Source organism: Excalfactoria chinensis, chromosome 1 (genome assembly GCF_039878825.1).
Source record: "Excalfactoria chinensis isolate bCotChi1 chromosome 1, bCotChi1.hap2, whole genome shotgun sequence".
Classification (NCBI taxonomy): domain Eukaryota; kingdom Metazoa; phylum Chordata; class Aves; order Galliformes; family Phasianidae; genus Excalfactoria; species Excalfactoria chinensis.
This window is the reverse complement of record NC_092825.1, coordinates 53,459,142-53,480,420: the sequence shown is the minus strand read 5'-3', so window position 1 is coordinate 53,480,420 and position 21,279 is coordinate 53,459,142. Positions and strand designations below refer to the sequence as shown.

At 46.7% G+C, this 21,279-nt stretch overlaps 1 protein-coding gene across 2 annotated transcripts; it reads right to left on the bottom strand.

Annotated features, from left to right (window-relative positions):
* Window positions 1-2,172: 2,172 nt before the first annotated feature.
* SVOPL (SVOP like) lies at window positions 2,173-14,455 on the bottom strand. Of its 2 annotated transcripts, XM_072356337.1 has the most exons (12): window positions 14,384-14,455; window positions 13,855-13,979; window positions 11,611-11,674; window positions 10,025-10,150; window positions 9,477-9,605; window positions 8,486-8,559; window positions 6,202-6,404; window positions 6,009-6,120; window positions 5,509-5,590; window positions 3,950-4,039; window positions 3,445-3,558; window positions 2,173-2,246 (listed from the first exon to the last, which is right to left on the bottom strand). In XM_072356337.1, the coding sequence occupies exons 1-12, from the start codon at window positions 14,453-14,455 to the stop codon at window positions 2,235-2,237; spliced, it is 1,203 nt and encodes a 400-aa protein (XP_072212438.1). In that variant the 3' UTR covers window positions 2,173-2,234. The 2 variants fall into 2 exon arrangements, with proteins under 2 accessions (XP_072212438.1, XP_072212429.1); XM_072356328.1 differs by lacking the exon at window positions 2,173-2,246 and having other exon boundaries at window positions 3,397-3,558.
* Window positions 14,456-21,279: the final 6,824 nt, after the last annotated feature.

Below are 21,279 nucleotides of genomic sequence, written 5' to 3'. Positions count from 1 at the left end.
AAGACAAATGGGCTTGGAATTTTCTTTTTCTCCTGCTTTCTAGAAGTTCTGATAACAGTGTAGATGGTTGTTTCTGCATTCAGCAATTGCAGGTTTAAAGTTCTTGTCTATGAGTGCCGCAGCTGTTGGTTTATACTCTTCACGTATGTTATCTTAAATGAAAACTGTCTTATTTAGGAAGAGCAGGCAGTCTCTTGGATTAATTGAGCTCTGATTTGTGCCAGAGTTTTGCAGATGGAATTATGAAGACATCTGTGTGTACACAAACCTGCTTTTTACTTGTCATGTAGCATTAATATGCTGCTGTGGATAGATCCTTGCAAGCCTAAACAAAAGTGCTGCTGTGCTTCCCTTCTGTGTACCTATAGCAAAAGGGCCACATCTTTTGCTTTTATCAACTGAGAAGCTGCCCACCTGCCTTTATCCTAGAGTAGCCCTTCATATTTAAATGCTGTGGACATTTCGGAGGAACTCCCAGCTGTGTTTGCAGCTGGCCTTTGACAGTCACTACAGCTTTTGAAGTGCTATGATGGTTCAGCTGGGTGTGGAGCTTCCTAGAGTAGCCACTGATTTATCCTTCTTCAATTATTGTTATTATTTTTAATTATCTGAAGGGAGTTGCTTGTACAGGAGTTCTGCCATCCCAGAGTTCCAGGGACAAATGAGAAGTGAAAGTGAAGGAGCTGAACAGGATGGTGAAGGAGACCATTCTACCAAAACACAATCACTGCTTGCTGCAGGAGCACAGTTAAGAAATGAGAGGCTCCATCATTGCGACATCTAGTGTTAGAGAAGTCCTAGATACCCTGTCAAGCTAACTATGCTTCCAGAGAAAGCTGATGAGATACTGAAGAGGAACGCTAATGGTCTCTTGCAGTCCAGTTGTTGCTCTCTGCTTTTGATTCTCCCTTCAAAACTGGGAAAACTTTCTGAAATAATTGTACAGCAACAGTGGAACAAATTGAAAATAGTTTATTCAGAAAGAATCCCCCCTCCCCAGAAGTCACAGTATGTTCTTCAGGGGAATGTGGTTAAGGGTATAAGACTGTCCCGCAGTCTGTTTTGCATTCAGACATTTTTCTTCCAGTACTGCAACAGTTTATAGAATCTGCGGCTCTATAGATCAAAATAGACATCATCTCCTGAGATGGAGGTGGGAAAGAAGCTAAAAGGAATTACCTTACATCAGTCCATTTCCTCTTGTCATCGAGCACCAGTTGTGTGTACATAGGAAAAATGTAAAAAAGGGGGAAAAAAGACTGGCTGTAGAGGGTTCTTTGCTAGGTTGGAGGAGGAGGTTGTGATAAGCAATGCAGGTCCCACTTGCCCAAGAAGTCGGTCATACTGCGGCCCAGCCAACCACTTGTCTGAGTCTTACATTAACTGTGGAGCCGTGGAAGCTGACAGTTAAGACCATCACCGTTACATTAGAATGTCCAGATGAGCAAGTGATGTGTGTGCTCTACTCTGGCTTGCCAGCATAAACAAGATGGGTCATTATAGCTCTGTCAGCCTGCAACATCACAAATGCCTTAGTACAGAAAGTGATTCAATAGGTCACCAAAGAACTTAATTTGGTAACCTGTGCCTACCAGAGAACCTCATCTGCATGCTACCATCTGGCACAAAGGCAAGGCCATTTTTTCAGTGATCTGTTTGATCTTGTCTCTGTTTAAATAATCCATGGGGAAAAAAATTATGACTCAGCTTTGACTTTGTAGTTGTGGGTGTCACCCTACGGACCTTCAGAAATTACCAATGTGATGACATCTGAGATGTTAAAGTTACCTTTTAATGCAGGTGAGATAAGAACAAATATTTGAGGAATGTTAGTTTGTTTTTCATAACTCGGTACTGAGTCCTCTCATGCTGCTATGGCAAAACCACATCTTCTTTGTGTATTTTGTTCCTTCTTTGTCTGCTTAAGCAATTAGAGATGATGGGGTTTTTTTTCCAACTTTTTTTGCGGCATAACACCACTAATAGCACTACTAGTAAAGAGTCTTCCTCTTTCTTCATGAGATGGGTAGAAAAGATTTTTATTGAATCATAGGAAGGGGAATGTGCTTGAGAAAGCAGCCCTTTGTGCAAATCGTAGCTCTTACACTGATCAGTTGTATTTTTGTCTAATGGGAATGGTATGGAGAAGCAATCGACATCAAATGTGGCTCACAGGAAATGATGGATTCCAAAGGTTTCTTTTTCTTTTGTACCCAATCCAACATGAAACGCTTTCATTTTACTTGCTAAGAGAGGGGAAAAAAAAACACACAAAACCCATAAAATTAACAGAATGCACATGAAAAAAAACAACAACAGAAATGAATACAGAGGGTAAACAATATCCATTTGGATATGTGCCCCCAAAATTTTGCCTCTGATTGGCAATCCCTGTGGCTACTTTAAGAATAAACTGATGCTGTCCTAATAAACTTAAACAGGAGGAGACATAGATTAGAATCAAGAAGTGGCTTGGGTTGGAAGGGAATTTAAAGGTTGCAAGGGCAGAGATGCCTTGTGCTAGATCTTGCTGCCCAGGGCCCAACCCAACCTGACTGAACACTTTAAAGCGTTCACCTTAAAGAAGCAGTCGATCATTAATGTGTTGCTTTATCAAAAACCCTAAGGTTAATTGTCCCATGCGCCTTGTGGAAACCAGAGTTGAGGCCCAATGAACCTGTGTGTGTGTGTACATGTGTAATGTATGTATGCATGTGGTTGTATGTATTTTTTTTCAGTCTGGTCCTGAATCTCATGTCAAGCAGGTTAATCAAACATCTGTCTGGCCCTAGGCTGCTAAAGAGTGTGGATTACCAATCCTATGATTTTCTGGCTTGTATGGGTAAGACTGCAGAAGAACATGAAGGAAGAGGACATGCCTCTTCCGTGACATGAAAATTCCCATGCTCTTCCAGCTAAATTGCCTACAACTGACTTTTCTCCCTTGATCTTTGGGCTTAGTGATTTGTCTGATTGTCTCAAGAGCCACATACTAGCCACAAGGGTTTAGGTTAATAGGCTGATGCAGCAGGGGCTTTTGACTTGAATTTAGTGTAAAAGTGGCTTTAGTACTTGAAGGAGTTAATTGTTAGCTGCTATCTTTTCTGCCTGCAGCAGAGGTAGAGGAGAATACATGCAGCAACTTCAGATGGGGACCAGAGATAGCAAAGAAGGCCTTGTGCTAACTTAAGCTAACATGTTATAGCGAGGGAGCTGGGGCTAGGACAGGCATTCCTGTTTGTTCTTATATGAGAAATGAGTTTAGGCAACCGGGGTAACAGTGCTTCCTGTTGCTACAACAGCACCTTTCTCTGTTTATCTCTCAGTCCTTGTTTTGGCTTACAAACCTCCGGAAGATTTTGGTTGTCCTTCTGGCTGAATCAAGATTTACTGTCTCTAAGTAGCCCGTAGATATGGAGAAGCTCTTGGAGAGCCCATACAAACCTGCAGTGCTCTGCCCTTGGTCTCGATGGGTAGTGTGACGGCAGAGATTGCACACACAACACACACAGCTGAGAAAAGACACAGGGCCCCAAGGAAAGATGCACTCATAAGAACCTGCAGATTGAAAGAAAGAAAGAAACAGTTCAAACATCTGAACCGCCAAGCGGTTAATTAGGAATTAGAGAGTGGACAGTGGGTTGCAAATGCATGAGGGACTCAGCAGCACCCAGAAAATGCCACTCGTGAATCTAAGAGCTTTCAGACAGCAGCAGACAATAGCAAGTTAACCCTGGGAAATGGGTTATCCAGATCCACATCTGGCAAAGACTGTCCAAGCACAATGTATAAATATCAGGTAAAGAACAAATGAGTTTGGAAAAGCAAACCAGAAAACCACCTGGACTGAATGCCTCCCCCTTTTCTGTTAACTTCAGGGACACATCCCTGTGTATCTGATGGTAACATTTGACACAAGGCTTACTGACATTGTCAGTGGTGCTCTTACTTGTGATATGAATGGTGCCACCATAGCTCCAACACGGCACAGTGACCCACTGGTTCCCATCCCCAGGGCTCTCATTGTGGTGGGATAAACCTGACACAGGGCAGAAAGAAGTCAGATTAACGCAACAATGATTTGTGACATTCGCTCTCATTCCATAGATTCATTTGAGTTGGAAGAGACCTTTACGTTCATCTGGTCCAACTCTCCTGCAATGTACAGGGGTACCTACAGCTAGATCAGGCGCTCAAAGCCCCTTCAGCCTGACCTTGAGTGTCTCCAAGGACAGGGCACCCACCTCCTCTCTGGGCAACCTGTTCCAGTGTCACACTTATTGTAAAAAAAACCTTCTTCCTTATGTCCAATCTTAATCTCTCCTCTTTTAGTTTGAAACCATTCCCCCTTGTCCTGTCACAACAGACATTGTAGGGCTGTGCTCTATCCTTACATCCCCCAGCTTGTACCCCATGAGGGTTTCCATGACCCAGGTGCAAGACATTCCACCTACCTTCGTTGAACCTCATGAGGTTCGGCTGGGCCTGCTGCTCAAGCCTGTCCTGGGTCTCACTGAATGGTATCTTGTCCCTCAGGCATGTCAGCCACATCACACAGCTTGGCATCCTACTATGCCTTGTGTATTTTTCACATCTCCCTAACACCCATGTCAATAAAACACTTCAGTATACACTTGGCTTAATTTAAGTCCCATTCATGTCAGTAGATTTTAGCAAGTGTTGTCACTTAGGCCTTTGTTCAAATAAGGCTTGGCCAAGCCAGAGAACATAAAGTAGTTCCAGAAGAGTCTGGGCATGTGTCTGGAAAGAGTATTTCCAAGTTTGCTTTTGGTCTTTGATTAAATCTTGTGTATTCGTGGTTTGCAGTATGGCTATTACATCAATGGTTTTCACACCGACAGCATCCAATTCTGGATGATTAAAAAGCTGGTATTTAGTAAAGTCTGATACATGCTTAAAAATAGTGTGCTATGAGGAGATACTCTCTGAATGGTTAAAACTGCAGACAGAACACAACAGTTTCCACTGGGTGCAAATACACACATACAGAACTTCTTATACTAGCTACCTCAGCTAATGTAAGCGCTGGAAAAGGTTCCTTTCAGTGGTAGCATATGGTCTAACCTCACAGGGACTGGGAGAAAACTGAGATTTTTGGAAGGTGCCTGATAATGTGTAACATCCTCAGAAACAACATTTAGTAGTAGCTGGCCAACAAGCAGCCCAGAAGGGCACTTCTGTCCTGGCTGCTCTTGTCACCTCCAGCTAGTTTTCTGTTCCCACATATGAAGACAGAGTGGCCAGGAAGCCAGAGAAACTCAGTTCAGGGAAGCTGACTCTTAGCTTGTCAACACATATGGCAGCAATCCTGGCTAATGGGCTTCCATGCCTCAGAGCAGGTTCAAGTGCTGTGACACTTCAAGTACGTGACACTGGGGAACATAGTGAGCATGGTGTGATGGGCTGGCAGTAGGATTTTCAGTGATCTTAGAGGTCTTTTCCAACTTTAATGCTGCTGTGATGCAAAGTACCTTCAGAAGGACCCACCTCTGCAGTGTAAATGTAGATGGTGTTGAAGTTTGCTGAAACCAAGGCGCGCAGCATGAAGAGAAAGCCAGTCATGCCTGCACTAAAAGCAGTGTGAAGCAAATTGTTAGCGTCAACGAACAGTTTCAGAGGCACAGCCTGGAATGCTTTCACTATTCTAAGGCTTTGACGAGCTTGAAGTAAGGCAAAATTGGTTGCTGGCAAGTGTAGTTGTTTGTTTAGTCCATTAACAGTGCATGTTTGCTACTGCTGTAAAGAAGCTGAAGCAACTCTCTAGTTAGCCATGCTCAGGCTAGAGATAAGGCAGAAAAAAATGGAAATTATGACAATAATGGCAATTAAGCAGTTGGTGCCTAAGTGAATGGCTGTAACCCTCCCGACAGGGGCTCATTTACAGGACTCCAGCAGATATTTACCTCTGCCATCTCGAATGGGGCCCTCCTTAGAAATTCCCCCAGGTCAGTTCAATAACCACAGCTCTCATGGAACTGAACAGTTACCTGGATGTGCAGATGTTGAGGAGAAGGAAGAACAGTGCCGTACATCCCATGGTGATGCACAGGCTCAGGCGTCTGCCAAGGAAGTTGATGCCGAGAATGTTCAGGGGATTTACTAAGACAGAAGAGAGACCATAACGTTAGGTTTTAGGGCTCTCAGTTTTGCAGTGAGCACAAGAAGGGGAGAGGAGGTTACGTGCAATCTCCCCCGCGGTGCTGATGATCATGGTCCGGTAGGCAGAAGGGCCAAAGGGGCGGCAGTAGCAGGGGCTGCTGCTCTCCTCTGAGACAGGGCCAGAGTTCTTGCTCAGTGGTGTCCTCGAGGTGCAGCCCAGGTCCCGTTCCAGCAGCTCAGCACTGGCCAAGATGACTCCATAGTAAGCAAAAGCTATGCCAAGCCTGCAGGGAGGAGAATGGTGTGAGTGGGGAAGGCAAGGAAAATGGCACTGGAATGCAGCAGGTTTGGGGTCCTAGTAACTCCCTGTACACACTAGTGCCACAGTGATGCGTGGTTGGCACCCTCGTCTATCACCCTAAGCCTGAGGATACCCACCAAGTCAGCAGTCACCCAGCACATGGCAAAGCACTGCCACCTCTGTCCATGAGCCTCTTCCTCGGAGGAGCCCACTCCAGCTCCCAGCTTGCTACTCACTTGCCCTTTAGGACTGGTTTGTGCTGTGCAGCAGGAGAGAGAACTGCTGAGCTCCCTGATGAGGAGCAGCTGAGGGAACTGGGGTTGTTCAGTCTGGAGAACAGGAGGCTCAGAGCAGACCTTACTGCTTTCTGCAACGATCTGAAAGGAGGTTGTGGCAAGGTGGGGATCAGCCTCTTCTCCCAGATCACAGCAACAAGACAAAAGTTAATGGCCTCAAGTTGCACCAGTGGAGGCTCAGGCTGGATATTAGAAATACTTCTTCTCAGAAAAGGTGGTGCTGCAGTGGTACAGGCTGCACAGGAAGGTGGTGCAGTCACTGTCCCTGGAGGTGTTCCAGAGCTGTGTGGATGTGGCACTGAGGGACGTGGTCAGTGGGCATGGTGGGGATGGGCTGCTGGTTGGACTGAATGATTTTAGAGGTCTTTTTCAGCCTTAATGATTCTATGATTTTATGAAGCTCACCTATGCATTTCTACAGCAACGCTGCAAGTGTGCATGGTCTTTTCCCCTTCCTATCATTGCTGTTTTACCCCAAGAAAGGAAAAGATGAGTGAAGAAGCCATGAAATCAACATACTTTCATTAAAAGTTTAATGCCAAGAGCTTGCTTGTAAGCCTTGACACACTGACATCCCTTCTGATTGTAACACTGCTGCGTTGGCCGGATGCTCACTGCTGACACTGCCACCTTCCCACTCTACTTTTAACACAAGGAAATGCTCCTGCATCCCTCAGCTCCTCCTTCACTGCTGGCTGTAGACTGCTGCACTGCAAAGCATTGCAAAGCACTGCTGCCTCTGGGCAGGAGATGCAGTGATCCAGCTGGGAATGTGTTGTTCTGCATCCACCCAACCTCCTAATACTTCCAGGCCGGGAGGTATCAGTACTGGGGTCATGCAGAGGACAGTGTGCCCTTTTGATCACTTGTCTGTAAGTGGAGGCATTCCCATACTGCCCCTTCCTTCCTGAAGGGCACACCTAGTGCTTACAGCTCACATGTAGGATCTGTGTGGGTACCTTACTCCCTGTTCTTTCTGTATAGAGATTTTCCAAAGGAGTTTTCATCAGCTGGAGAGGCTCACACCGCACCCAGGCTTACTGCCAACAACAGGGCACTGGCAGTGACAGCCTGGCTGTGTCATTATCACGTAATTCAGCATACGCCTCATCATAAGCAGGCTGAGAAGTCATCTTCACTTTTTTTTTTTGGGGGGGGGAGGGGGTTGGTTTTTTGTTTTAATCCCCTCTGGCAATTTCGGAAACAATCTGCAGAGTGTGGGCTGCAAAATGAGCTGCCTGGGGATATGGGGATGCTGAGGGCACAAAGAGACAGGGACACAAACCTGAGAACACGCCAGTACCTCCTGGGGGAGCCGGAGAGAAAGGAGGATTAAGAAACAAAAAGATATTTCATAATAGTCATACAAGTCGATGGGAAAAAACATCAAATATTCAAGGCCTGGCTTAGCAACATTTTGGGTCAATGAGTTCCCACGGACCCATTCTTTATCCATTTCCATTCCAGACAGCCAAGTCAATGAAACATATATTACCCGTGCATACAGCTACAGGGAACAAGGCAAATGGAACTCGTCTCTCTGCAATCTTACATCTCCCCAGCCTGTGGCACTGGTACCAGTCACTGAGTTTCTGTTTGAGCCCTCTAACAGTGGGGGCAGCACACGTGTCTTCTCTCAGGATGAACAAACTGGCAACAAGGAGTGAAAGCAAACTGAGGGCACCATGGTGCTCACTGTGGGGAGACCAAGCCAACCAGTGCCAAGGGAATGATAAGAGAATATATATGTATATATAACTTTCTTTACCATATGATCCATATCTGCAGAGTGGTTCTTAGGTACTTGGGGTGGAGGAGGTCTTTGAATCTTCCTCTTCTTTCCTGCAAATAATTTGGTAGAAAGGCACTTTTCACATCAGAGCAAATGCTTTGTGGCAGCAATTGGTGCCCTGGCCTCAGTGCACATGCCCTGGGCATCTCCTGGCATGTATGGATGGATAGAGAGCACAGCACCCTCCAGAAAAGAAGTCCTTTTTCAGAAGATGGCTGTGGGAGGGCATGCTGCAAAGCAAGGAGGGAGGAGAAGAGAGTACCCCACACACCCAATCCCACACACCACTCCAAGTCCACAGGGACAGGTATGGGGCTGCCTTTCTATTTTTTATTGATATAAGCCTGGAAGGGTGGATGTCTAAGCAAAGCCCTGTGTGTAGCCATTGTGGTTCTATTACATAAATTCAATTAAAAGACAGGGAAGTCTTAATCCTAATTAATTCCAATACAATGGCACCATCTTGCATGAACTGCTGAGGATAATGCCTGGTGCCTGTGGGACTGAATAAACAGCAAAGAGGTCCAGGAAAGGGACTTAAAAGAGTGGGGCCCTGGACAAGATAAGTGTTCAGCTCCCAAGCTGCTTGGAAGAGGTGGAATTGGTGGTTGGGGAAGGCACTGGGACCAGCAGAAGGGCCTTGTCCTATGGCCACAGTCCCCAGGGACACCCCAGTGGGCAGGACCAGGGTCCTGTGGTGCTGCAGACACCCTGAAAGCAGCAAGTGGTGGTAGAAAGCACCTTGTTTGGAGCTCTTTTTGTGGTAAAGGCAGCAAATGTGAGAGATGTGGAGTGAAATGTGCTTGGTGGCCTTGCTCACATCCTTTTATCCAGGTACCAGTGGACCAGGGACGGGATGGGATGAGTCAGGATGGGATGGGACAAGAGGGGCTGAGACAAGATGAGATGAGATTGTATGGGGTGAGAAAGGATAATGTGGTGAGGCAATGCTGCAGGCTGAGCTTACCTCGGGAGGTTCCTGCAACACTCCCTCTGGCATTGCTGCCCGGTTCATCTTGGCTATCCTCTGCAGCGTGGCCAGGGCAGCCGTGTTATTCCCCGTGGACACATTGTAACGTGCTGACTCAGGTATGAACTGAAAGTGGAGCAGTATTAGAAAGCCCTCCTGCCTCTTTCCTAGCAGTCTGTGCTGCCCACATCCCATATCCTGCCCAGGAGTCTGACAAGATTGGTGCAGGGTTACAAGTTATTCCTTGGGATGCTCTCTCCAGCTGTCCCCCAGGGCACCTCTGCTGGAACTGCATGGTCTAAGATCTCTCAGCTCTCTTATTAAGAACTGACTTTGCCCTTGCACTGGCTTCTGGAGGTCTGCCACAGACCGTTGCCAGAGAGGGACCCAAAGACACAGGTTTAACAGAACTATCCCTTAAATAATGAATTTCTAAGATGGGAAGAGGCACCTGTTACTGTTACTACTACTAAGGTTGATGCCTCTTGGTGACTAGGGAAATGCCAGGTCAGTGGCTGCAGGAAGTGAGGAAAGGCTCTTCCTACCTTGAATACCATGATGAGAATGATGCCAGGAATGGAGGCGATTCTGATCAGCCACCGCCAGCCAATGGTTGGGTTTACCACTGATGCCAGGCCAATAATTAACAAGGATCCTGCCAACCAGAACACCTTCCCAAGGGAAACAGAAGGATTAAAAGGCTTGAACATAACAACAACAATTTGCTTATTTTCATCCCTTCTCCTGCTGTCTGCAAAGATGAGTTTGGGACTGTCTGAGGGCAGTCTTAATTAGTTCTGGACAAAAACAGGTAACTTGCTGTAGTTGCCCTTGTCCTTCCAGTCACATTTCTGCTAACACTCATGCCTGTGAATTCTCTTGTTTGAACCTCTTTGGGGATGCAGCAGATGTATAAGGACCAAAGGCAAAAAGGGGACAAATTTCCACTGTTGGATGTTGGTGGGCCTCCAGCGGACTCAGTTCCAAGCAGTACCAATGGGGAACCTGGCCCCAAAACTGCAGGTTCCTTTGCTACCATCAGGAGAAGAGCCCCTTTCAAGAGCACCACACAAAGAAGCTCCAGCAGTACAAACCACAAGCCACAGCAAGTTCATGAGTAATCTATGGGTAGAAATAACACATTTCTGGAGAGAAATGTGGGACTGTCCCTTTTTATATAACTCTGATCTTCTGGTGGTTCTTTGATAATAAATTCCTGGGATCAAACACACTAATGAAAAGCAAATTACTGCTTCCACCAAGACTGTATGCCAGCATTTTTTGTTTCAACAGCCAGATGAATTAATGAGTTCAGCGAGGCCTTTGCAGATCATTTGCACATGCATAAAGTGCTCCTGGCAGAAATTTGAGTAAGGGCTTACCCCCAGTCACGTTGTAAAGGTGGTCACAGCCCTCCCAGCACATCTCAGGCCTAACTGAGGCTTTCAAGGCAAGGCAAGGCCCAGGACCTCATCTGAGACCCACCTCATTAATCACACATAATCACTACAATTCGGTCCCAATGGCTTGTATTTACCTTACGTGAGATCCCAACACAACCCAGCTGGAGATATTGAGCTGCCCTGATCACAGACCCCTCCTCAGCCCACTTTGCTTTTGGCTCATGCTTGCACAAACTTTTTTCTTGCTGTGAATGCTGGAGAGAGCCTGATGCACTCCAATGAATGCTGAGTGCAGGAGAAGCCATAAGCACTCCTTGCCTTAAGCAGCCCCTCAGTGACTACTGCATTTCACTTCCCTGTGGAGAAAACACGCACTCCCGCTGCAGCCTGGACTCCTGAGTGACAGCCCACCAGCACTGACCCCATTAAGGCAGGCAGCACATTTATCAGCAGGTAGCAGAAAGGGTGGATGTCAGCTGTCACTCAAAGTCCCCCCACAGTGTTGGGATGATCCAATTAAGAGAGAAGAAACAGCTTCTCTTCTGCACACAGCTGTCTGTGTGGATCCTCAGTAACGCACAGCACACACTCCATGGTACAGGAGGCACTCACTCAACCCAAAACAAACACAGATATTCTGGCTTGTTGGAGATCTGGCTTCCAAACAGCAGCACAGCAAATCTCCTGGGACTACGAATGAGAAGAAACAGTGATATGCCCGCTCTTACCTGAGATAAGGGCAGCATGTATCCTCGGTACTTGGTAGGCAGAAATTCTGTTTTTATGATAAGCCTAATGAAAAAGAGGAACGAGGCAAAAGGACAGAGACAACGACAATTTCTGTACAATCAAAGAACAATTTGTTCGGCTCAGCCGGCATCCAGCATGGATGCCTGGAGATAGAGGGACCGCCCCTCTTCCACTGATGTATCAAAACTAATTATTTGATATTTCTGTCTGATTGAGGCTGTTTCCTCAAGGTTAAAGTTGTGTTTTTAGGTTGCGGATGTCCTGCTTATCTGTGACAAACATCCCTCCTGAGACTTTATGTTTCTCTTCAAGGTTTTCATAAATAAAAACGGTAAGAACAGACATCCTCGAAATAGAGGCACATGTCCAAGACAGCAACAATTCAGAAGAGATTGGTCCTTAGAAAACCCAGCCACACGTAAAGTCAGTAGTGGGATACCTCCTAAACAACAACTGAAGACCTCCACACAAGCACAGAAGACTCAAATATGTTAATATAAACTTGTAATTGCACAGTGCCATTGAATATATGGGTGCTGAAGCACTGGCACAGGTTGTTCAGAAAGCTAGAGACGCTCAAGGTCAGGTTGAATGGGGCTCTGAGCACCCTGACGTAGGTGTTGGTGTTCCTGTTTGTTGCAGGAGAGTTGGACTAGATGACCTTTAATGGTCCCTTCCAACTCAAATGATTCTAAGATTCTATAATAATATGCAACAGGTGGGTGTGACATGTATGAGTAGGCATATTCTGAAAACTCATGACTTAAATAGAAGCCAACATGAAGATTTGGGGAACTTGATTTGTGGGGATATCTCACCTGGCACTCTGCACAGAAATAAAGCCCTGTCTAAACACTTTACTTTTTGAATGTGTTATGGGAGATTTAAAATCAACGCCATCACTGGGGCAGAGATTCATACTGGCCCTTTCCATCATCTGAGCTGTTGAGGTGCTTTATAAAACATGCAACACCAGTGTGGGGAGGAACTATAAGTTCTTCCTGCCTGCTTTGCCCTGGTCTGGCCTCCAGCCTCCAGCAGTACCAGCCTCCCATACTCTGCTTTGACAAAGAGCTTTTGAGTCAGTATGAACTGCTTTGTGCTGTCCTGCATAGACAGTGGGTTTGGGAAAAAACTGTGCATTCAAAACAATCTTCGCAGGGTCTCAAAAGGAGGTGAAGGAGATGCCACCAGAGGTTTGCTATAGGGGGGCATTGCCTCACTTTCTGGAGAGCCCACAGCCTCTTGCCCTGAATTTCAACACAGGCTTTGAGGAACTACAGAACATGCTGATATGTTGCATGTGTCTCCCTGACAGAGACAAAAGAAATCACTTATTTTATCAGCCTTCTAGTGAAGTGGCTGTGAATACAGTGATTTTCTCCTTCCCTCCCACATCTCCATACTTCCACCACGACAAAGTGAAAAGTTTAACTTAACTGGGAAGGTTTTACATCAGTTCAAGAAAAATCTGCTGCTCTAAGCAGAATTGTTGTGACCTTTTTACAAGGAAGCAGCCTTTGCTCATCTGTTACCTGTCTAATTGTTTTTATAATATATGTGCTTAATAAGACCTCTGTCATTGGCTTAATGCAAACCAGCCCTTTCCACTATTCCAGGGCTGAGGAGTCCTTGGGAACTGCAGTTTAGGTAGATAGACAACGACCCAATGAAAGAACAGAACAGCATTTTGCTTTAAGGCAATGTGGGAATTTGCTCTCCCATGCACTTCCAGTCCCCTCGGAGGCCCCTTCCTGGCTGTCTCCTTCAGGTTACGGCGCAGCCTCAGCTTATCGGGCTCAGTACACGAGACACTGGGAGCTGTGCCAAGGTCAGCCAAAATGAGCTGTGGGATCTCTGGGCCCCTGGATGCCTCCTTGGAGGAAGAAAAGCAGAGCCGTGCTCTCATTTTTTAGGAACAGCCTTAAATAAAGACGCTCTAGTGTAAGCAGTGGAGACCAAGCGCCAAATATTGCCTGTCCATTCCCTCCCCTTTGACTGCGAATGATTTAGAATCACTTGCTTTCATTATGTTCCCCCCTTATCCTCAAAGAAAATAACACATTAAAAAACCTGACTTTCTGTGCTTCGGGATTCTCCCTTCCTTCTTTGTGTCCTTCTGATCCCCAGCAGTTCCCACCAGAGTGGGAGGAAGCTGCTGACCTCCCCATGAAGGCTAGTTTGTCTTCATCCTTGCCATAAGGCATGAAGCATGGCCTTACCCTTGAGCGTGGCCTGACACACCACCTCCCACCATGGTCCTCAGGAAGACGAACCAGATGTAGGAGGGGGCAAATGAGGTCAGCAGAGAGAAATAAGCTCCCCAGAGGAAGGAGAGCAGCAGAATCTGCAAAGGAAAATTAGGGTCATATTGTCTAGGGTCCTCCCTGTTTGGGACAGCACAACAAATATTTTTACGGTTTTCTGAGGCCAGGGTGCAAGCTAAGAGAGAGGCCAGCTTGGCCCTGAGCTCAAGGGAAAAGAAAAGGGCCATGAATGGGGACCACAAAGTTTGTTTTCATGAAGCCCATAATTCCTTAATGGGAGGAGCAGCTTCCCGGATTCTAGTAGCTTTGAGAAGGGCTCGGGTGTATTGGAAGGGTTTTGAGCCCTGTGCTCCAAGCCCTCCTGGCAGCAGTGCTGCTGGAATGCTGCACAGCAAAGAGATGGAAGGGACAGACAATAGCAGGTCCTGTGTTTGTCTTGTCAGAGGGCTCAGGCAGAGTACATACAGCCCCAGCACCCACTTACCTTCCAGCGGCCATATCGGTCAGCCAGGAGCCCAAGCACTATGCTGAAGACCATGTAGCCAAAAAACACCATCTGTGGATGCAGCAGAAATGCTGAGTCACAGGCTGAAATGATGACTGAGCACCTGGTGGAAAGGCAGAGCTAACCCAGGGGAGCTCAGGTACACACAGTGCACCTCAGAGACCAGAAGGAGTGAAGGCAGGATCCATCCCTTCCCAGACCTCATTTAAGGGTTGGCAGAGGATGTGAGAGTGTCTTGTTGGAGATCCTTGTCTACTAGAGGCCTATCAAAGGTAAGCAGTTTTTCTTCATTTGTTTCTGTATCTACAGCTGCTGCATTTGTGCTTGTTCTTGTTTGCTACAGCCTAGGATTGTGCCACTCTGCTATTATTGCTGTACTTCCCATCACATTATAGCATTACAATGGAGAACTGGAAACAGCTGTGGGGTACTCATTCCTAGCAGCACCAGGCTTCTCTGCTCTTCAAATCAAGTGTCTGTTAAATGCTCTGTAAACAGGAAGATAAATTGCAGTGCCAGAGTCATGTATGGTCCTCAAAGTAAAGGGTCATAGGGATTTCCAAAGCATCAGGAAATGGGAGCCTGTACTGGCACTATAGTTCTGGTTTGTGGGTGTGTGCTCATGTCATATTGCTCTCTAGATTTCTACATTTGTGTCACTGTTCTTGTCCCTGAGAAGAGGCCTTGGAATTTATTTGTTCCTTTGGGAAATGTACGTTATAAAGCCTGGGGTGGTGACACATACAATGCACATGTGATGGATGGCCTGCGTGGGGAGGATGAATCACTCACTGTTGTCACGAGAGCCACCTGCCAGTCTTGAAGCTGCCATTCACATCGGATGAGGGGGGATACAACAGCTATCAGCATGATCTCCATGGCTTCGGCCACCTTTAGGGACAAGCATACATATTAGCAAGAAGGGAAGCCGTGAGGATCCCATGAGAGAAAGGCCCCTAGCTATGCCAAGCCTGCAGTCAAGGAAGTATCACCATGCTGAAACAGGCTCTGTGAAGCTGTGGTGCCTCGGTGGTCTCAGCCCTGAGCGTGGTCTGCAAGACATTCCATGGGAATGAGGAGTGGAGACAGGATGGAAGAAAGCTGCACCTAGAGAGTGGATATCTAGGTACAGTATAGAATCATTAAGGTTGGGAAAGACCTCTTAGATCATCCAATCTGACTACTAACCCATCCTTACCATGCCCACTAACCGTGTCCCTTTGATGCCTCATCCACATGGTTCATAAATACTTCCAGGAATGGCAACTTCACCACCTCCCCAGGCAGTAGGTGCCAGTGCAGCACCACTCTTTTGGAGAGGAACTACTCCCTAATACCCAACCTGAATCTCCCCTGGTGCAACTTAAGGCTGTTATTTCTCATACCATTGCTGTGACCTGGTAGAAGAGGCCGACACTCACCTCACCATAACCTCCTTTCTGGTCAGTGCTGAGACCAAGCATGTGCCCAGAAAGTCTGGAAAGACTTTCAAGCAGATGTGCTGGTGGAAGATCTTCAACTGCACCCGGGAAACAAGCTGATTTTATAAGTACCTGTCTGTGAATTTGGGCACCTACCACAATCTCCTAAAACTGTTGTTATTAAAATAAAATAAAATAAAATAAAATAAAATAAAATAAAATAAAATAAAATAAAATAAAATAAAATAAAATAAAATAAAATAACTGTTTGCCCCTGGCAGCTGATTGGTTAAGAAGGAAACCCATCATTCATAGTTACAGACCTTCTCACTTCAGCTGTGGTGATCCTGTGGCTACGTCCCCATCACACCTTCACCCTAGCCTGGCTCCAGTTTCCAAATTGGGTGTTTTACCAGAGTTTTACTGTCAACTCAGCACCCTGGCATGTCATTACCTGGGAAGTTTTCCAGGTAGCCCTAAACCTCTGAGGCAGTGGGATGGAGCTTCAGGGCAGTGGTTAGGCCAGGATGCCCTGGGTCAGCCTGTTTGCTTTTGCCTTGAAACAGGTTCAATATCAGAGTTGGCCAATGTTGATTCTGGCCAAAGTTGACACAAGCAGGAATCCTGCTTGAGAAGGTATATGTGGAAAAAAGATCATAAAAATGGGCTGCAATATGTTCTTATGGTGATTGTAGTTGTTACTGCAAAATAGTAAAGAAAACAAGGGGAGTGTTTCTTCAGGCTGGTGGTGTTGGTTGGGGATGCTTACCCCAGTGCTTCCCATGATGAGAAAAAGTGCAACGTGGAACCTCCCAAACCCAATGGTTTCCACAGCTTCTTCCACTGTAAATGTCTTCTGCCCTGAACACCAGTGGGAAAGAAAGACACATACACACAAAAAAACCCCGTCAGTAGTCAAATAGTACGTTCTCAGGTCTTTATGAAATGGGAACATTTTCTATGCTATGGTGGGAGAGAAGCAGTATGAAGTTGATGTCTGAAATCCAGGTAACTGGAGTGCCAAAATGCTGCCTTTGCCCTGCTTCACAAGGACCAGCATTTGTGGTCCTGCCAACACAAACCCACCTTTTGGGGGTTCTGGTCCCTCCGTATGAATTTCCTCCAAGGCAATGGCATTTGCTTCCTCTTCTGGTGCAGTGGCCATCTCAGCTGCTTCTGGGATCCGCTGTAACTGTTGGAGAAGGACAGGATTTAATTGTGAAGCCCCTGGAGGGTCACAAAGCCACCTTAGTAACCACCCAGCAAAGGAGCTTTCTGGGCTGGTGTGGGAGCCTTCAGACACACTCAAACACAGGTTTGTTTCAGAGAACTAGTAAGAAATGACCCTTATTGACCCAAGGGTTTTTGTTGTTGTTCTTGTTGTTGTTTTTTTTTTTTTTTCTTTTTTCTTTTTTTTTTTTTTTTTTTTTTCTTTTGTAGAAAATACACAGAATCATAGAATCATTAAGGTTGGAAAAGACCCTTAAAATTATCTAGACCAACCATCAGCCCATGCCCACTGACCACATCCCTCAGTGCCACATCCACACAGTTCTGGAACACCTCCAGGGATGGTGACTGCACCATCTCCCTGTGCAGCCTGTGCCACTGCAGCACCATTCCTTCTAAGAAGAAATCGTTCATAATGCCCAACCTGAACCTCCCCTGGCACAACTTGAGGCCATTCCCTCTTGTTTTATCACGGTGCTGAGTACAGGGGGGATGATCACCCCCATGCTCCAGCTGCAATATCTCTGACACAAGGCAGGGTGTCATTGGGCATATCTGGGAGCACCGATGGCTCATGTTCAGACAGCTGACCACTACACCCCCAGATCTTTTTCCACCATGCGTCTTTCCATCCACTCTGTACCAAGCCTGTAGGGTTGCCTAGGGTTGCTGGCATCACAAGGCAGCTTAGCTGAGCTGACAGATCAGTCAATGTGTTGCTCTGGCTGTTTTCATCCAAAGTCCAGAGAATGAGGGAAGATGCAAGAGCACGTATAATGGCTTCCCTAGCCTGGACATGTGAAGAAAGCCAAAAGATTCTGCACCATCTCCAAGAGCTGAGAATTGACAATGATCAACACTAAGTTGTCCCTCTAAGGTGGAAGTGTCTCTTTCAAGAACTGGGGCCAGTGAGCTGTAGAGGCACTGCACCCTGTTTTTGAGAGCATGCAAGAGCATGAAGCAGAGCCAGTGGGAGGAGCAGGGCTGCCCAGCCTGTTCCCCTAGCCCTGGCTTCCCAAGAATGGCACACTTGGCAAGGAGTACAGACCTAGCTCCTTACTGAGCCCAGCCCTGCAAGCACTTTGGTTCCCACAGGACAAATGGACCTCTGCCTTACCCCACTGTATCAATCCCCAGCCACTTAAGGCAGCAAGAAACTAGCACAAGCTCTGCACTGTAATGGGGGCAGCTGGCTTGCTCCTGCAGAAGGTCTGGTTTCCAATGCTACATCTTTAAGACTGATCACAGATGCTTTTCCTGGTAAGAAAAGCTCATCTTAATCCAGTGGTAGGGATTAAGCACACAGCAAGCTTTAACCCCCAAGCTTTCCTGCTGAGGGAATGCAGTGACTCTTGCAGGGGGGGCTCAACACATCTTCAGTTTAATAAAAACCTCTCCTTCAATGGCCTCCATCCAGAGCTGCTGGACTTGGTGAGAAAGTGCTCAGTGCTGCCCCACGGGAGTCAGGGGGCTGGATCAGGACAAGCAACGAGTCTAATCATAGAATCATAGAACTGCTCAGGTTGGAAAATGACAAAGAGCATCTGATGAAAGGTACAAAATCTCATCGGAGACAGAGGGCAGCATAAGCAGTTGCACAGTTACAGTGCTCCCAGCTGGGCACAATGTATAGAAGTGAAGTTAGAAGGAGGTCTTTAAGGGCTAATAGCAGTTCAGTTGGGTGGATCAGATAAACTGACCTTGTTTTTATAGATCATTACAGCCCAGGATCCCAGAGAATGTGCATGATATTGCTCACTGCTTCCTCCCAGCACCATCCTCACAGGCAGTGGTAGCTGCCAGCAGCACATGGTGCCAGCAGCTCATCATGCTGGCCATCATTGGCAGATCATTTCCAGGTTGAACTAGCTCAACAGAAATCACATAAGGTGTCTGGAAGAGCCCATGGGAAGAGATAATGGTTGACAGTGTGGCTGAATCACAAAAGGCTTCACAGTAACAAAACCTGAGGTCCTGTTATGCTCCTTGTCTGGACATTTATGATTAGGTCCTGCAAACACAACCTGCTGTAAGCATCCTCATTGCAGCTGTGCCTGGCTCAACAGCTGTACCTCTCCAGAGCCCACAGCATGCACAGCTCTGGGCATCAGCAAGCCAAGCTGGGGCATGCCCGGGACAAGGGGAAAGTCTTGGGCTCTGGTCCACCTCTGTGCATGTCATCTGGGCTCTAACTGCAAGCCATAGCACCATGGAAGCCCAAAGCTAAAGTATTCTGCTAACATTTGGTGAGAGGCAGTGGAGCATTTGATTGGTGCTCACTGCTCCAGATTACATGCTACCAGGCTGGGAAGCACTGAGGTTGTTCCAAAAATAGGGAGGTCAGATGCCCAAGCAAAAGGATGCAGAGCTATCTCCAACATTCTGTGGTGGCTGAGACCCCTGGAGATGTCAGAATGACACTGATGGGAAACCTGCATAGCTCTCAAACAGCAGTGGGTGAGCAGGTGGGATACCTGCTGTAGCACCTCAGGTAACACCAGGAATGAGTCCATACATCTTCATTTGCCATATGACCAGACTATTGGGGCAGCTGGAGCAAAATTTGTTTGCACATAAGCAGGTGAGAAGCCACTGTTCAGGCGAGTCCTTGACACTGTATGGTCTGTGCTAACATTTATCTCCAAAAGACAGGTTTACATGTAAGACTTCAGTAAATCTCCTAAGGGTTCCTATGGAGAACATGGTTTAGTCACTGCAAACTACTTGCAGCTCTACTTGCCCTTATGAAGCATCTCATGTCTGTCACAGCTCTTTGGGAAGCCATGAGAAAGAGTTTCCTGCTATTTGTAAATCACAGTGAAAATACTAAGTGGCAATTACATGAGCCAAAAACTAGCAGTGCCAAAAAGCTGTTGCTGGCAGGGAAAATAGCAATCCTCTATCAGGAGAGAATAACCAAGAATGCAGTGAAACCATTGCTTGGTCCTAGCAGTGAGATGACATGATGTATGAATGATCAAATACTCCCAATCTTAAGTCAAGATTCAACTATATTTCTTGTTTTTGTAGGGTTTGGGGTTTTTCTGAGTGAAGTTTTCTTACCTCTGAAATGTCTTGGTCACAGAGGAGCGGACCTTTCCTCCCTTACATCTGCTGCTTCCCCTTCTGCTGTTTTCTTTCCTCGTTATGTTGGCGTTGCTGTGTGTTTAGAATCCAGCTCTAGGGAGTCAGATTTCCACCTTGCTGGGTACAGTCCGGTCCCTCCCCAGACACCTCCTCTCCAGACGTGGGTGGCACGGGGAGGGTGCTCTGTGTCATAGGGAGCATGAGCTCTGCTAGTCCCTCTGCACATACAGGTGGCTCTTTGGGAGTAGCTCACCATGGGTGATGGTGCTCATTCATGGTTTGTGGTGGGGATGAGGAGGGAGATCATGGAATCATTGAAGTTGGAAAAGACCTATAAGATCTCTCATCCAACCATCAACCCATCCCCACCATGCCCACTCACCACATCCCTCAGTGCCACATCCACGTGGTCCTTGAACACCTCCAGGGATAGTGACTCCACCATTTCCCTATCTCAGAAGGAGGAGGTGGAGAGTGAACAGTGTTGAGATGACCCTGTCACAACACTGGTGAGATAGTAGGAGACAAGTTTCAGAGAGCAGGTCCCACAGTGCCAGCACCCAGGTAAAGGGGTTTTGCTGCCCTGTGCAAAGCCATGGGCAGAGCTCAGCAGCTGCTGCTGCTATCAGCTGCCTCAGGCCAGCTGAAGCCAGTTCAGGTGCCATTACCACAAAGAAAACAGGGCCTGTTCATCAGCTTCATCTCTAAACTTCCTGGCCAGTGAGTACCCATAGCTTGCAGTGATTCTGAACTTGGCAAATCTCAATGCTACAGGTTGTGCTGTCCAGTAAATCCAAGCTATGACAGATAAGTGCTCTTGACTAGGAGTGTGCATGCTGACCTTTATTTCTTAAATGTGTTGCCTCAAGTGCAGTTGGTGTTTTTTGTCTCCCTCCTATGAGAGCTCCCCAGATCCTTTTCTTTTGAAATACGTTCACCATGCTGACAGCAATGCTGTAGGAGTTTTATCAAAGCATGGAACCTTCATGCTGAGTTTCACACTTCCAAGCATCAGGAATATATTTGCTGTCAGCAAACACATGTCATTTCACAGCCCTATTTTGCATCTTCCTTTTAGTAAGAGCTGATATTCAGCCACAGCCATTGTTGACAGCTGTTAAACTAAATGCAGGATCC